This window comes from Sylvia atricapilla, chromosome Z, assembly GCF_009819655.1.
Source record: "Sylvia atricapilla isolate bSylAtr1 chromosome Z, bSylAtr1.pri, whole genome shotgun sequence".
Taxonomy (NCBI): domain Eukaryota; kingdom Metazoa; phylum Chordata; class Aves; order Passeriformes; family Sylviidae; genus Sylvia; species Sylvia atricapilla.
In genome coordinates, this window is record NC_089174.1 from 69989966 (window position 1) to 70008387 (window position 18422).

Genomic DNA, 18422 nt, shown 5'->3' on the forward strand with positions numbered 1-18422 from the left:
GCCCTGCCGCGTAGGCATGTTTACATTTCCCGTCGGTATAAAGGCGCGGTGCGGGCTCTGATGCACACAGCCCCACTGCACACATGCAGCGTGCCCAGGATGACACAGCCCAGTACCGTACTGAGTGTTTTCGCCATGTTCCTCCACACCACTTTTGGGGAAAGTGGTTGCACCTCAGCAGACGGTGACGGTGAGTCATTTCATCTTCATCTTTCCACTCATGTATGATCTTGAAAAACCTAAATTAAGAGCTCCAGAATGCAACTGTGTGATTAAATACACTATGTTTTAACTTCCAATCTCTCTTTAGTGCCAGTGCCTGAGGTGGAGCTGGGGAATACCTATTTAATTTAATCCCCAAATCTGCTGTCCTTACAACATTCAAATCCACATAAAATAAGGGAGACCATAACTGTGTGCACAGGGCATGCAGTGCCAGACCTGTTAATCCTTGTTGTAGCTAGTGTTTGTGTGGGAACTTATGCCTGGGAACAGGGATAACTTCACCCTTCTGCAGTCCATAGCTGCCATTAGAGACAGGTGAGGTTCTGGCTTCTTTTGCTCTTGCCTGTCTTCTCCAAATAAAATGTTTTGATGTGACTCAAACTTGGCCCAAACTGTTCCACTTCAAAAGCCAAACTTTTACGTTTTCTTTAAGCAGTTTCATCAGCTGTATCTGGGATATAGTCCCAGTCTCCCTCACAGCATGGCTGATGCAGCAACTCAGGCAGGGGGTTCTCACAGCACATAGTTAACAGCATTCATTGCCTACTCAGCAAATGATTATAAATTGATAACACTTTAAATTCAGCTTTATTGTGGACTTTATGATCTCATTTAGAGAAGCAAAAATTATTTAGCAGGATCAAGATCAAAACCATAAATAAGCAGAATATAAAAATATAATAAGCAGAAAGAAAACCACTGTTTCAAGCTGCTATTCCTTTTCTCAAAAGGGAGATGAAAAATTTGATTTAGAGATTCAGGCCTAGATCTGCTAAACCCTTATTTGTCTGACACTAAACAACAGCAGTGACAAAAGTTTGTGCACTATGCCTGAAGGACATGGGCTGTCACTCAGTTATGGGTAGGTTAGAGCTCCACTGTTTGGGAACAAAAGAGTTTCCAGGTTTTAGTAGGAGAATGGTCATGCTCTTATGCTGTCTCTCAGTCAGGGAACATAATTTTTCCCTGGGTGTTATGTATTTTAACACATGCATGCAGACAGTTGTACATACATACATATGTACATAGACAGGATACGCATGCTAACTTTTTTCATTAAAAGAAAACAGAGATTGGCTCAGAACTGCATCTAACCACCCTAGGGTTTTTATTTGCCATTTATTCATAGAGCTGGCAGTGGTTTAGAGCCAGCTTTGGAACGCAGCTATGGTGAGGAATATTCAATGCTAGTGATTTTTTTGTTGGTGTCACTGAAATCTTCAGGGCTTCCCAAAATCAGATATGATTAGACATTTGCTTGTTTTGGCACTAACATGAGTTAATTATGACTTCCTTATACTTGAAGACAGATTCAGGAAACCCCACTGAGAAATTAACAGCTTTTATGACTTCTTAATGAATCCCCTGCGTCTGGCCAACAAACTAAGTAATCCAGCATGAAATCACCCATGAGAGATTTTTGACTTTCATTCTTTGTCTCTCTGACTTGCCCTGCCTCCTTACAAAGTGTCAGTAGCCAACCCAGGCATGAAGGTGCCATTATGGCCACTCCTATGGGCAGAGGAGAGAAGAGCTAATTGCAGCACTTGCCTCCATCTCCTCCTCTCTTCTGAGAATCAGACTGCCTCCCAGCTGCTGTCCCCCAGCCAGGGACAAGTGGTGGAGACCCCCAAAAGGTCTCAGAGAGCTACAGGCAGGGCTAAGGAGGGGCAGGCAGGGAGGGTGCAGGTGGCAGGGGAGGCTCATGGCCAGGGCACCTTCAGTGGTCCTTCTACCCACACTTGTAGGGTTTCTCCAACACCTAAACTGTTGTGACTAAAACAGATTCTGCCTGGATCACATCAGTGCTAGAGGTCTCACAATTATGCTGTCCATGGAGACAGTCACTGCTTACCTGTGCCCTTGGTGTCGCATGTTGCTGTCAGTCCTGTCAGCTCTAGAGCATAAAGCTGAAGCATGTCCTTAGCCTCTGCTAACATCCTTCTCTTCCTAATGGCTCCTGACATTCTTTCTGTGGTTTGAACCATCCTGCTGGATGCTGTCCAAACCCAAGCCAAGAGACAACCATTTCTGTGAAGAACCTGCCGTGACTGTAGCTATGACAGCAGTTTTCATCCCAGTTTACAATCACTTCTTCCCAAGCCCTGCCTTGGTTTCAGCAGAGCCAGGTTCATGGCTCTGCCTGGTCTGGGCTTCTCAAGGCAAACGTTACAATAGTCTTGCAAATCTTTAACTGAGTGAAGGGTCCTTAGCAGTATGACTCATGTCAGACTCACCAAAACCATTCATGTAGCAAACACATTTGTGCGTGGTGGTTCTGAGGTTTAGGGCAGAAGTGAGGCTGAGACTACGTGCGTACTTATGTCAGAGAAAAAAATTAGTCAGCCCAAGGAAAAACCATAGCAGAAATAGCAAATTTCAAGTTGCTTGCTTAACACTGTTCCTGAGGTTTCATTATCATATATTCTATGGTTATTATGTTATTTCCATGAAAAAGGAACTGTATAATCACAACGTGAAAATTTGGTGTGGAAGTGGTAAAGTCAACTTTCCTTCTAGTGTGACACCAAAGCTGCACGGCATTGGTTAAACCTTGAATGGCTGTTAGAACTGCAAGACTAAACCTTTTTTTCTTTTCATTTTGCCACCAAAGTGACAGAGAATTGATTCAAATTTCTGTAACTTTTCAGCAAATCAGTAGTGAATAGTTGAATTTTTTTAATAAGCCATTTATTAATAGGATGATGGAGAGGGTTTTGAGCTGATGCAAAATCTGATATATATAGTTTGCATATACAGGGGTCACCAAGCAGCCATAACGAAAGGCAGATTAGTCATCCTAACCTTTAAGATTTAATATTGCCTTGAGTATAAAACAAGTCTCCTGGCAGTTGCAAGTAAACCTTAAGAGAGAGTTAGAACGTGACATATCTGTGCATGTCAGTTTTGGGTGTATATGTCTGTATAAAATATGGTGGGTTGTTTTCCATTTTAAATAGATTCATTTCAGCTTACTTGGTATCTCCCAGATTTTGAATACACATATTTTTATGTACACACTTTTACCCACAAATATGCAGCTGTATGTGGTACAAATATGCAACTGTATGTGGTACATGTTTCTGTATAAGCATGCCCATCCTTATGGCACAGGGCTGCACTAGACAAGACTCACCTCTGTGAAATTGCTGCAGGACTTGCTCCAGAGTTGAGCTGATCTCTGTGTCTCTGTCTTGAGTGTGTTGGTTAAATACAGCAGCTTTGTACAGAATCTGATTTTTCTGTATCTCTCCGTGCCTGTGTCTGTCTGTGTCTGTGTGTCTTTGTCTGTATCTGCGTCTGTCTCCGTCTCTGTGCTGCACAGGTCCTCCCCTCAAAGCAGCAGCAAGACTGGTACAGGACACTACATTTGTTGCCCTTCAGTGAGATCTAGGCTCTCTGAGCTATACTGAGAAGACTAATAATTTCTTAGCACCAGTTGCTCATGGTAACAAATGGACAATAAATATTAGCTAATGGTGGAGAGATCTCCCTGTGGGTTCTGGATTAGTGCAGCATTAGATGTTCCCATCCCATCACGGGAGCTGCTGGCAGCAGTCCCCTTCCTAGCATCTGCCTGCACTGCTTTTGTGTGTTTCTCTGCATTTCTGACTGACTTTTTCTCTGACTCAAAATCTGACTGCAGATGCAAGAGTTGACCATCGTTTTCTCTGGGACGGATTTTCTGGTGGAAATTTTTCAGCGGGCATTTCCCCACTCCATTTGTGAGTCTGAGTCACTGATACCCCAGAGCAGATAGCAATAGCAAAGGATGAACAGTTTTAAACTGTCAGAAGAGAGATTTAGATTGCATGCTGGGAAGAAACTCTATACTTGGAAAGTAGCGAAGCTCAGGAACAAGCAGCCCCAAGAAGCTGCAGATGCCCATCCCTGGAAGAGTTCAAGGCCAGTTTGGATGAGGCCCTGAGCAAACTGATCTAGCGGGTGTCTTTCCTGACCATGGTGGATGAAACTATATGGTCATTAAGATCCCTTGCAAGCCAAAACTTTCTTTGATTCTGTGATTCCTTTTCTCACTGCATCAGGTGCCCCACATGGCAAGGAGCTATCTGAGGAATGGGTAGCAGAGGACTGAGCAGGGAATCATAATCCCTTGACTCAGGAAAGAGGTTTATGTATCATGACAGCTACCCTTAACCACCGGTGAAAGGAGGAAAGGAGTCAGAGTCACTCCTGCCCCTAGGATCCATTCAAGGGGTAATAACAATGACATTATTATTATTATTATTATTATTACCCTTGGCCCATCCACTTGGCTATAGTGGGTGAGATTTTATGAAATGAGGATGAACTGGCATTATCTGCCAGAGAGGACTTCTCTCAGAAGTATCATTTTTTATATCACTGGGCTCATACCTGCGAAGTGTAGGATTTTAGAATTATGCTTTTAGCCAAATCATGATTGTGTTATTAGTCATTGAAGGACATTTGCAGGAAGCCATGCATTCTGGCAGAAACGATGAGATTTCCCTCCTGAGCCCAAATTTGTGACATTTCAGAAAGCTTTCCAGTACAATCAAAATGTGGTTTAGCTGCCTCATGGCACCAAAATACTCTTGCAAGTGGGTGGACTTCACTGGCAAGCAGGGAGAGAGAGCAATCTTGAAGGTGCAAATGGCTTTTAAGTTCATTTTGGGCAAAGTTTGTCTGCTTCTTACAAAACAGGTGGGTTGATCCTCTTTCTTTCAGGCAGCCACATGAAGAAATAACCTCCTAGGCAATGGAGCTGCAAATCAGATACACTCACAGGTTGGCTTCAGTAACATCTTGTGAATATCTCCTTAGGGACTCTTGGGGATGATGAACCAGACAATTTTGACATTGATTGCTTCAGCCAGCTGGAAATTAAGGACTCCTTTAGCAGCCTGACCTGCAATTTCACTGAGCTGCCTCCTTACAACACTAACTACACCCTGTCTCTGTGGTAAGTGCTGTCAGTCTGTCCCTCGGTAAACACTTGGGAAGTGAAATGCTGTGCACTAGTGAGTCACGTTGCCACATGCAGGGAAACAGGGGCAGCAAAGCTTGACAAAACCCTGCTTCAGAGTGTTTTGCCGAGTTTGAATACTGTCTTCAACAAAGAAGAGTAGTTTATGTAGTAGTTCTGAAGCAGAACATAACTCCCTAATAAGAAAAAGAAAGCTGGAAGGGCCTCTAAAGGGGATTATAATGTCTCCAATAGTTCTGATCTTGCCTTTGTGGCTCTGGAATGCCTGTAATATAGATGTAGCCCATCATGAACTGAGAGCTTTTATACTTTAATTTCAATGGTATTTTAAAAAATGTTTTTGAAGACACAAATCCTTGCCAGAAAATTCTTTAGAAAAAGGTTAATTTTCCACATCCAAGAAAATACCTGCATCTAGGTTAAGACAAAAAGTCAGCTGTTGTCTTTGCACACAGGGACATACAAGAAATACACTTGAACAAGACACAAACCTCAAGCATTTATCAAACACATCAGTCATCTCCACTTCCTATCAAGGCCTTAAAACTCTTTCCACCCTTTTTTTTCACTGTTGCACCAAGCTGAAGATCAGACTTTGTTTCTTGAGCATACAGATCCTTTTCCCTTGTTCTATTTTTCCTGAAACTGAAAGATGTGTGGCAGCAAAAAAACAAAAAGAAGTGGATATTTTTTGTAAATCTTTATATACTAGTCACTCATTATTTCCTTTTTCGTTTTTTTTTCTCATAGTTTATTAGAATTTTACTATTTTCATGGGACTTATTATGGGTTTTGACTAAATTTTTATGGCAGTTCTCATACATGGGAGCCAGAGAAATGGAAAAAAACCCTAAAACTGCCATGTGATTCCTTCATGGCCAGGGCTGACTGTTTACCCTCTATTTGCTACCACCTAAGTCAATAAGAAATTTATCTTCAAAGAGCATCAGAACACATTGCCCTATATTTTAAAATATCAGTGGTATGGTAATTTTAAAAGATGCTAATGTTTTAATATATATGCCTCCAATTAAAAAAGGGCACTTTTTTCTCCAGAGCTCCATGATGCTTAATGTGATTCATGTCAGTTTGCTACTGTGCTGAAGGACCACAAGGAAAAGCAATATCAATCTCTCAAACTCCTTGTTTGCATGGCATTATTTCTTATTTCACATGGAGTCTCACTTCAGTGAGATGAGAGAAAAGAGCAAGCAGGATTCATCCCTTATAGTAAGTAGTCAAGTCATATTAACACTGAGAAGAAATTATTGTCATGTCACTTTGGCCAACAGTACCAAGGATGACAACAATTACGCCTGCTCCGACATGAAGAAACAGGAAGATGTATTCTTCTTACAGTTCATTGATATACTCTCAAACAGAGATGTTTGCATGTACTTTGAGATGAAGAGAAGGGTCTGCAGGAGTCTGGTTGTAACTGACATCGGTGAGATACTGAACATTTTGGATGTTTTTAAAGTTATAGGGGTTACTAGGGAAAAAAACAGTCCAGCACAAAGCCTAAGGGTCGATGATGACATAAAGGCAGCAAAAAATAGCATCTTAGCAGGGATGTAGTCTGGACTGGAGTGTCATCAGAGTGTGGTGTTTCCCCTGCTTCAAAGCCAGGCATGATTAACCTCCATTCAAAATGCATAGCTGAATTCAGGCTGATTGTGACACTGCCCAGACCCAGACGAGGACTGAATCCAATCCATGGCTGAAGCAGCTGTTCCTGAGTGTGAACGGACTGCCAAGCAGGGACATTTTGTTCATCTCTGACTAGCAATTATGCCATTTAGGGACTGTCCATCCCACAGACAGCATGAGCCCAGTAGCACAGGGAACACAAGGTTGCAAGATCTCACTTCACATCATGGTGTATCCTGTAGCCTGAACAAGTGCATCCTGCACTGATAACAGTGAATGGGCTAAGACACAGCAGGGACCTCACCAGGGACCTGCCTGAGCCAAGAAATAAGAAACTCAAGGGGAGGTGGGAATACACAGAGTTTACTGTTCTTGGTAACCAGTGTCATTCCAGGCAGCAGAGAAGCCTGTGTAGGACAGATTCTTCTCTGTTCTTCTCTGGTGCCGATTGCTTTGTCTCCTGTTGGCAGTAGCCACTGCAACAACCCCTCTCTTGTGAAACATTTCTATCACAGTCCAATAGTTTTTAATAATCTTACATTACGTCTTATTTTATGGGCCAGCCTGGACCATCTCTGGCAGTCCCTATTCTACAAACTGTGGAAGATCTAAGTATCTGTGGGTTACAGGGGTGAGAACAATTTATGGCTCTATGTGTTTTCTTGAGAGGAGAGAGGTGTGGGCTCTGCATTGCAGTGAGAGCTGATGTACTTATGCAAGGTGAATTCAAGCAGCATGAGTGCCACAAGTCCCTGCAGGTCTCAGCCACAGGCTCAGCTTGGGGGGACCCCAAGGTCTGCATTTTGCACTTGTACTTGCATGGATGGTCTTTGGCATAGCCTCCTGCAGACCAACTCAGATGTGAGTTCATAGAGTTCGTAAATGTCTGGAGACACAGCCCCCTCTGGTATAACACTATCCCACTTTGTCCGTCCCTCTGTCCCACTGCCCTGACAGACAGCCACAGTGGTACCTGAGCACAGGTTACTTCTCTACTGGCTTCTCCCAGGTGGTTTTTGCCAGGAACCTCCAGCTCTAGCACTGGCTAGAAGGACTAAATTTCAGGTCTTCAAGCAGCCACAGGGGTGGACATGCTCAGGAATTGCTTTCCAAGACTAAATGTCATATCCCTCACAAGAACCTCCCCACTGGTCAAACTACTTGTCTAGCAGGTCAGAACCAAGCCTAGGGATCTCGGGATCAGGTTGTAAAGATAAGCTGGGGCTCAGCCTGAGGATTGCCTAACTCAGGACAGCTCTTCCTCAAGACAGGTCACCTCACAGGGCTGTAACTTGAAGTAGACTTTTTTTTTTTTTTTTTTTCATTTCAAACCCTGTTTGTTTTCCAGTAACATTATTCTGCTCCTGTTATATCCTGGTTTGTTGTCATTTGCAGTTAAGCCCGAAGTACCATTTGCCATAAACATCACATATGAAAGGGAGGCAAACGAGTATCTTATTCGTTACTGTACACCACACTCGAGGAAGAAATACTTAAAGGACAAATTAGTACATCAAGTAGCCTATCGGGGGGAAGAAGGTACTTGGAAGGTAAGTGGTGATGTATTAGTGTGCTTACACTAATTTCCAAAATTACCTGTACCATGCAAAAATGATCCAATCTGCATTTCTGCAGATCTCCATCTGAAAACTTGAAAAGGTGCAATATTTGGCATTTGGAAATTTCATCAGTCAAAAGAGGTTTCATTCATATGGGCTTTGCAGTAGGAATAGAAGACATAATGTATTGAACCATTCTAAGTTTGCTCTTTGCTGTAGTGATTTTGCTGTTGTTTTCCATGCAAATCAATCAGTAAGACACGTGAAGTCTTTACTTATTTCGCAAGTTTCTTCACATCTCATTTTCCACTGAATGCTTCCACGCTTCCAATGCAGTCCTGCAGCTCTCCCACCCTCAGGCTGTCTGAGGCTGCAGCTGTCTGTGAAGAGGGTCTGACTGGGGCTTCCCACCTGCAGGGATCTCTGTGTCCCCTGTCACCAGGGCAGCAATGCATAAGCTAGTCACAATGTTTGTAAGCATGGACTACACCTGAGTTTTACAGAGGGAACAGAGTGTTGTCCACAAAAATCAGATTTCTTACCTGGAGTGCAACAAGCCAGTAATTACACATCTGAGAGAGACATTGATTGTTCCAGTTGCACAAGCCTGGATGCTCAGTGGTGTTCCACAAATCAAACACACCAACTACCAAAACGTTTTACTATTTATACATTTTAGCAAACAAACTGTGTCCCTTGGCCACAAGTTAAATAATTCTCTTCTTAATTAGTGTTCCATCTTCTGTCAGTTAATGATCCTCTCACATCTCATGCTAATTAGCCCACAGGCTCAGTTTTTGTCTTCTCTTGAGTTGGTGGATCTCCTGACCCAGTGGACCATGAGTCAGCAGTCGTGATCTGCTCCTTCCAGAATTACCTTCTACCCAGTTCAGAGCTGATTCAGCACAGTCAACAATGAAGTTGTCTTTATTAGTTTCTTCCTTATCTTGGGGGTTCTGCCAAATGTCCTCTATTATGGCTTGAAACTTCTGCACTCTTTGTGTCCATTACCATCACTGTATCTTTCCCAAGCTTTGTTAACCTCCTCCCAAGTCCCACATCATCAAAGCATGTCAAGACCCAAACCTCAACAAGGTAATTCTACCCACAAGTAATTTATTTTTCTAACACCTGGACATCACAGATTAAATCGCCCTCCTTGTTGATCAGGCTTGGAAATATACAAAGATCAAACATCAAAGAACTTAAGGGAAAAAGAAAATGGATTCAGTCAGCAAAATACATTGAAATGGAGAGCATCAGAGCTGCACTGCAGGATTTCAGCTCTTCTCTGTAACTGCCCTCTCAGACATTTGTCTTTTTATGCTGCAAAAATGTGTTTTTTCCCTCCATATCTCCTCTAAGCCTTTTCAGGGAAGCATAGATCTCTTGCTGCAGCATCAGCTGCTGCAAAGCACAGTTAATACTCGCAAAAGGCTTTTACCCGGCATTTGTCTCTCTTCTCAGTACTATCTGGACTATGCTGCTGTTTAACTAGGCTGATGCCCTGATAAGCACCTGTGTAATAGCTAGAGAGATGGAGTAAACAGCACAGGATTTCAGGGATGCACCTGATCTCCCATATTTTAATGAACTCGAGGATAATTCTCTATTGCCTGCTGGAAAAAAAATTGTAATTTTTTTTGTGTGTGTGTTTAGACAATAGAGTCACCATACCTCCAGGTAAAATTGCTGGGGAAAAACCTTGAAAATGAAGCATCGTATGAGGTGAAAGTACGTTCTCAGCCCAATGGAGATTATTTTAAGGGCACATGGAGTGAATGGAGCACTTCCAAGAGCTTCAGGACAGCACGAGAGCAGCGTTCCACAGAAAGCAGTAAGGGCTGTAAACATTTTGGTCCTTCTGGAGGAAAGCAGAGCTGGGGGGCTGGGCTCCCTGGACAGCCTCAGCAGAAGCAGGGATGAGATAATGGGGAGGGAAGAGCTCACAGCCACAGCAGACTCAGCCCTCACAGACACAGGCACTCCAAAGAGGTGACTCACAGAGCAGCTGGGTCGTTCTGGTCTGGGGTTGGCTCTCCATGAAGATTTAAATCTCACTCAAACGCAATAAGGTCAAAGGAAATGCTGCCATGAGAGCATGAGGGTGTGGGTGCAGAGGGAGATGAAGGCTGACTCACTGCTTGCTGCTGGCTTGCCAGGGGAAGGAAGAGCTTGCACCAGGCATTTTGGGTAAGGCACAGAGCTGTGAAACACGACCCATTTCAGGACCCTGGGCTTGGGGGTGAATATGGCATTTGAATCACAAATGCAACACAGGATAAAATCTCATCACTGCATACGAATAATCTTTGTGGTCCTTGGGTCCCTTCAGTCCCTTGGGGCACCTTGGCATTAAGGCTGTTAGAAGTCATCTCTGTGCTGCTGTGAGGACACAGCGAGTGCTGGTTTCAGTGCACGGGAGGTGACAGCACACTTCAAACTGCTTTAATGCATTTTGTGAATCCAACTCACAGCTCAGCCAAATGCTGATGCTCTGGTAGCCTATCATTTACCTCCTCCACCACAGAGGCAGGAGAAATGAGCCATTGCATCAGCCCAGTGACAGGCAAGTGCAGTGCTTGGTGTTAATTTTTAATTTATCATCTGAAAAGACATCACTGCAGTTGTTGCAGTTGGCTTAACAGTGAGATGTTTACATGCATTGGGTGATGTTCTTTGTTTTCCTTTAGACAGCAGTGTGGTCATGGTTATACTCTCCATCCTGGGATTCATGCTGTCCGTTGTTATGATTGCACTGATCGTAGCTTTTTGGGAAAACAGGTAATCTGTATCAGAAAAGGTGTTGGAACCCAATCCTGTTCTGACAGTCTTATGGCTTTCCCTGTTATACTTGTGAATACTTGTGAATTTCCCTGTTAAACTCTCCACCTCTAGAACTCTGTATCAAGGTGATGATAAACAAAGAGTAGAAATGACCAATATAAGAGACAGTGTCGGCAGGCAGAAGATGACCTGCCACTTGGACCAGATTTCAGTCTTGAGCTCAAAACACTGGGACTTTTGGCAAGCCAAAGTCACCATGAAAACATTTAAAGACTCAGTGTCCCACTGGAGGCAAATTGGTCTCACAAACTTCAAGCAAAATCCAGAAAAGGAAGGGACCTCTGGGTTTTAGTAAACTCCTAAGAAGTGTGGAAATAGCATGTCAGGGTGGTGATCTCTTTCACTTGCACAGACTGAGTCAGCAGAGTACTCTGCAGTGCTTACAGAAGCAGCAGGGCAGAGCCCTCTGCAACAGTGGCTTGATTGTGTCAGACACTAGCCTCGACTAATCCTGTTGCAGCCAGCCATGAGGTGAGATCAGAGAGAAGTGGAACTAAGGATACGTTCATTACCCAAGCAGTCCTTGGTCTGCTTTAGGGCTTTTTCATGTATCTGCTACACAGCAGTAAATGGATAACTGTCAATACATTTTTAATGACATGGCTCCCTAGAGCTAACAAGCTTAAGAAAATGAACAGATATGTAGATAATGTTATGAAATTAGAATCCGGAGGAATAAAATCCAAGTTTAACTGTAGATGAACTCCTTGCAAGACGGAAAGCCCAGGACTCTTCAATGACATTCAAAGCAGTCTGTCCATGACACCCAGTTCAAAAGAGGTAACTCTGTGTGAGCTACTTTTTGGAACAACGCTTGGGCTGCGCTAGCTCCAGAGTAACATATGGGGATTACATGGCAGTGTTAAACATAGGGACTACCTGGCCAGTGCTAGTTGGCTTCAGCCATACCAAGCCACAAACAATTTTAACAATTAAACATTTTAGACACTGGAGTTATCTGCCCTAGTGCTCCTTTATTCACAAGTATAGAGGTAGCTTGAGATTTCTTGTTCTTGCATTTTACTGTTGATTTCTTGTTCTTGCATTTTACTGTTGCTGGGAACCTGCAGTTCTTTAACTTTTCTACAAGTTTTGCTTACATAAAACTGCAGCAAAAACAGGTGATACTTTTTGATCCCAGACATTTTCATTTTAAAAAGAAGACGGTTTTATACATGTGCACATACACAACCACACAGACACATAAATAAAATTAAATATATATTCATATAAACGTATAATTATAACACTTCAATGATTGAATATCAGTTGGACAACATTCTCTAGGTGCATCACAGCTGAGAGTATCAAGCAGAACTTTGCTAATCAAGACAATAAAAATGAGACCTGTGGAACAAAGCTACAGGACAGATGTCTGAAGCTCAAATTGCAGGCCAAGGAATGGGACAATATGCCATTCTTTGAATTAATTAAACAAGCAGAAGCAAGTATCAGCAAATTTCCACTTTAACCACAGCATTTTCTTGCACTTGCAGAAAAGTTTCACTCCACAGAACCCCGTTAACACAGCTAGATGAAAACAAGCATCAAACTCTTTGCCATCATTATGTGCTGCATTTCCAGTACTTAGTGAAGTATCTTCTTTTAATTGTGACAATTTGTGCACTCCAAAGAACAATGATTTTTTGGTGACTTTTACAATTCCTCTTCTCTTGTCGGTTTATTCTGAGGCCTCTCTGTCTTTATTCTGGATAATGCCTGCCAGCCCTAAGGCTTTGTGAGAACTGGTGCAAATGATGCAATATGAACCTCTGATACCTCAACATAGCCCTCTTATACTGCTTTTTGTCTATTGTTGCTCTTTCAGGATCAAGCCTGCTGTATGGCCAAGCCTTCCTGAACACAAAAAAACGCTGGAGCAACTATGTAAGAAGCCAAAAAACGTATGTTCTTCCATTGTTCTTTACACTTGAGTACAGACTCTTGGGGACAAACCTAACACTCCTGAGAGACAGTATCTGCATTTTCTGCATGAACTAGAATATCTTTCAGAAATTGCTTCTACATTTCACTTAAGAGAGGCTACATTTGCTCATGCAGATGTCAGTCAAAGGTATGGAAGTAACACACAACTGACCTACTGCCTGAGGTTTGACTTGTGCAAAGTAACTACAAATGTCTTGGAAAGTTGATGTATGAAGAAAGGCTGAAGGAATTAAGTCTGTTTATGGAAGAAAAGGAAGCTTGGGGTGGGGAATACTACTTACAACCTTCCAATACCTAAGGTGCATGTAGAGAGATGGGAAAGGTGCTCTCACCACAAGGCTGTGTGGTGACAGAGCCAGAAGCAACAAGCACGTGTTGCTTCAAGGCCAACTTCTTCCAGACAGAAGGAAAGAATCTTTCTTGTGAAAATAATTAAACACTCTGTAGCTTGCCCAAAGACAAGGTAGGTTCTCCTTTGGGAATACGCTAAAGGTTTGCCTTGATAGGGCTCTGAATAGTCTAATCCAGGTCCTGCTTCTGGGAGATGGTTGGACTCCACAGCTCCTTTCCAACCCAGATGCTTTGGTGATTCTATGAAACTGTGATCATGGGGCTGGGTGGGGACCTTTTGCAAACTTCCCTGGTGATGTCCATGTACCCTGACATGGCCAGCAGCATTGTTCATACATCATACAGTATATGAACTGCTTTTCTAGTTAAAAGCCAGATGGACAAGTAAATCATTAGGTGCTGTTCATTCCAGGTACATTAGTATGTTCTTAATTTCATAGGAGGCCAAACACAGCTCTCCCAGCCCCTGTGCTCTCCAGTTCAAGGATTCCTAACATGTTTCAGGAAGTAGTGGCAAATTTTTACTTCCCTTGCTGTTAAATTAGGAAGGTAAAACTGAAAGAAACCACCTGGGTGGGCACACTCCTTCCTGTGAAATGGCAGACATGCAACAAACTCAGAGAAAAGTCTCTGAAACTGTATAGAGCATAAAACACTCTCCAGGTGTACTGCTCAGAGGAGGACACAGGATAGATAAAGTTAATAGGGAAAGGGATTTTCAGACATGTACTAGTTTATTCTGTGCTAACCTATTGTTCAGCCTGCTCAGGGTTACATCTAGAGTTAAAGAAATAATAAATACCCTTCTACAATCAAATAAATCATCAAATTTATTTATATTGTTTATCTTTTATTTATATTTATCCATTCTCTTAAGCTACCACCCACTGTTGACTAACTGTGCTGTTCCCTTTGCCACACAGAATTTTGATATAAGCTTTAATCCAGAGAGTTTTGGTTATGTTCATATCCATAAAGTGGACGGCCTCTGGGCAAAAGCTGAACTGGAAAACTTTCTGCAGCCATCAACTGCTCCAGAGACAAGCATTCCAGAAAAATCCAGGAGTGGATCAGACCTGAAGATGAGCCCTGCGGTGGCAGACAGAAACAGCCTAAACCTGCCAGTGTCTGACAAAGGAGTCTGGCCAGCTGAAGCCCTGCACAGGCTCCTGGGCACCAGCCAGTTTGCAGGCCCCCAGGACAGCTGCAGCTCCAACACGTATGAGGTTTGCCACGGCAAGTGGGCGCCCCTGCACAGTGCTGGTTTTAGCCTTTCCTCCACTTGTCCCCTGGATCCTTCTGGCCAGCCCCATCCAGAGCCCCTAATGATCACACTGTATCCCAGATGCTGCCTAACAGTGACATGAGATCACCAAACAATGAGGAAGCCTACGTCACAATGTCTAACTTCTACAAAATTCAGTAAATCTCACAAGAATTACAGCATGCATTTTTTTCTCTACCACAAGCAGGATATTGAAGCTTTCTGATTTTGTTTTCCCATGTCCTGTGAGCTCCCACGTCCCCTGCACACTCTGCTCACGGTGCAATGCTACACCTGTAGGGAAGTGGGTTCTCCTACATTCCATTGAGAAGTAGCCTATTTCAGCATTCAGTGTGCTGCTAGCAGTCTTCACTGCAGCATAAATTAAATTTAATTCAACCTGATTTAGATTTTCAAATCTGATTAATCCAGAGCAGTGACAATGCAGTCCCATCTGAGGATCACAGCATGTCTGGTAGAAATTAATGAACTCTTTTGTTACCCTCTTGGCTACAGAGTTAAGCTCTCATTAATGCCTTAGCAAGAAATATGGCAATATATCGCTTTTAAATAGAACTCAATCTCTTTTAAACACTGGTGGATCAAGACTAATTCCCCCACTGGCAGTCAAAAGACAAAAAGACAATTAGAGTTGCTATCAAGTATTAGGTGCCTGAGGATTCAGAAGCTTGAGCACCACAATGAGAGTTAGCTGAGTGCCCAGCAAAAATATTACATGGCCCACCTGACAGAGATGTTTCCTGAGATGGATTTAGTTTTTGGTTTGGGGTTGGGTTTTTGTGGTTTTGTTGTTGTTGTTTGGTGGGGGTTTTTTTGGGGTTTTTTTTTGTTTTTTTGGGGTTTTGTTCTTGTTGTTGTTGTTTTGTTGGGGTTTTTGGGGGGGTTTGGCTTTTTGGTTTTGGGTTTTGGGGTTTTTTGAGATGCAAATTAAAACAAAGCAAACCCTAAATGCCACTACTTTGTGCTATTGGCAAAGATCTGCCCTTAAGCCAATTACAGGATCCATAGATACTTCTGCTAATACTTTTGAGGTTTTCAACATCTCATGTACCAACTAGGCAAAGCAAAGTCCTTTGTCTTCTTTTTTCTCTGAATTAGGTCTGGAAATTGCATGATGCTGTCCTTTTCTGCAGCTCCTATGCAATTATCAGTGTAGCATTCCAGAGTGCTTTCCATTCCAGAGGCTGGGCTGGCCATGTTTGTTTACTAGCATTATATTTCCAATGGCTGTGACTGCACACAAATACTATGAATTTGGACAGATAGTGTTCTCATGCAACATCTGCCATAGGAAGATGTATGGAATGTCATGGATCCTGCCAGTGATCACAGGACCTAATTTGTGTTTTTTAAATAAGTTATAATTTGCCAGGATATGTTTTTTGTTTGTTGGTATTCTTTTTATTTTCTTTTTAGTTTTTAGTTTTTACATTTTTTCTTTTTATTGTGACTTTTTTCTTTATAGTATTACATTTATAATTTTTTTACATTATGGCTGAGCCACTTCACAGTGCTTCTTGGATGCTGCATATTCTGGAGCACACACTTGGAGATAAAGCTGCTACAGCCACATGGTTGCATGACAGCAAAATGATGTGGCCATGGGACATCCAAGCTGCTTTCTTGCACTCTGGACTTGTGGTTCACTTCATTGCGCAGTCTCAGTTCCTCTAGCTCTTTTAAATTCTCTTTTATCTAGTTATATTCACATTTCCAGAGTCTGAGGGTGAAAAGAATACTCTCTTATCCTCAGAGGATGAGATGCTCAGATTTGTTCTGACTGGAAATGGTCAGGAAGATGTCACAAAACCTCAGCTGCTTCCACCTGCCTCTACCAAGACAGTTTTGTGCCACCAGAGCAGCAGAATGAATCAGATCACTGAACATCTCTTTGTGGCCTTGTTTCAAGGATATATGGCAGAAAGTGGGGCTTGCATTAAACTCAGTTGCTCGAATCAGAATTTAATGCTGCAGGAGACAGTACAAGCCAAACAGCAATTCGGAACCCCCATCAAGCCAAAACCAGCCTTCCCAAGACAGCACTCCACCTCCTCCATCTCCACCCAGCACCAGGGAAACTATCAAGTGGGGAGAACCTAACAGCTACTCTGTGCAAAGGGGCCTCGGATTTGGCTCAAGACATTCCAGTGACGTTTTTACAGAATGGTTTTTATTGCTGTTTACCGCCAAATGAAGCATTAATTGATGCAGAAGAAAAAGACCAAAGCCCTGGGCATTCATTTGCTTTATAGTGCTTGTATTTCCTTTCAAAAAGAGCTGCTGATAATGCTTACATCATGAGAACTTGCACAGTGTGACTGTAGATACAGACAGACTATACTGGAATGATATCTTCTTCCAGTGACAAACGAAAAGGGGATAGAGGAAGAAGCAAAAGCACGTCAGGAAAATCCTCTGCAGTATGTGCTATGCTTCCTTCAAATTTTGTAATTCTGTAACACATTTGTTGGATGTATGCAGATATCCTCACTTTCAGCTTTGTTTTGGGAAAAAAAATAAAGCCATATATTCACCAAACCCAGAAACACCACAAGTATTTCCTGTCTGTAACCAAGTAATATATAGTGCATATACGGGAATACAGCCATGGCTACGTCTGGACAATCTGTCAAGCAGTTTCCTTATTCTACATGACAATTTCTCCAGATCTGTCCACAATTTCCCATCTGCTTCAGTAATCACACAGGAGTTTTGCTCAGCCTTCACACACTCCATCCACAACTTTTCCTTCTTCCCCTTCTGCCTCCAGTGCTTTTTCTCAGCTCTACACCCAGACCCAGCTTGCTGACACTTGTTTCTCTGTAGCTGCTTTATGATACAGTGCCTGGAGCTGCCTCCTCCTTTCTGCCATGAGCCCCCTGGCCTCCAGCCCCTCTCCTGCAGTCATGGTGCCACACAGATGCCCTCCCATCTTTGCTTCTCCCCTTGCCAATATGCAGCTCATGCAAACACCTCAACACTATGAGCACTCTCTCTCCTGCAATATGCAAATGTCTCTTAGCTGTACACAAATAAACTTAGATTATTGTTAGTTATAACAATGAGTCACGATCTAATTCTACTGATGCTGAAAAAATGCTAATAACATCTCATGGCGATAGTAATCCCCGGCTTAAAGCATTGTTTACCACCATTACCAGTTTGTTCCTCCCCTTGTGCACGTTCATTATACAGGCTGAAAAAACACACACAAACGCTGTGTGTGGAGCAGCAGACGACGAGTTAAGTGTGGGGAGCAGGAGGACTGCTTCTGCCAGGGCGTAGGGATGGCTGAATGCCTGTGATGTGCAGTATAGTCTAGGCTATGAAATAAAGTTGAAAGCCAGACAAGCACTGCTACAGGGACATGTGGCTGAATCCACAGCAATTTTGGCAAGCAGAAGCTGACTATGAAGCCATCTCTTCTGACAGCAAGGAACATGGTGATGCTGGGAGGGCATTTCTGCAGGGCAGGAGTACAGCTTCTTAGCAGTAGTGTTTATTGATTTGAAGGCCTGTATTTGTACAGTGATACAGCAGTGCTGCAGCCTGGGGTGGGGGAAGCAGCTGGATTTTAATCAATAGACTT

The 18422-nt window shown here is 42.8% G+C and overlaps 1 protein-coding gene across 1 annotated transcript; it reads left to right on the forward strand.

Moving 5' to 3' along the window:
- The first annotated feature begins 81 nt into the window (after positions 1-81).
- Positions 82-17388, forward strand: IL7R (interleukin 7 receptor). Its single transcript, XM_066339927.1, is given in 9 exon segments — positions 82-190; positions 5032-5170; positions 6487-6641; positions 8240-8394; positions 10063-10240; positions 11097-11187; positions 13079-13154; positions 14472-14868; positions 14871-17388. Coding segments are annotated over 9 exon segments (1386 nt in total). The 5' UTR covers positions 82-99; the 3' UTR covers positions 14975-17388.
- The last annotated feature ends 1034 nt before the right edge of the window (positions 17389-18422 follow it).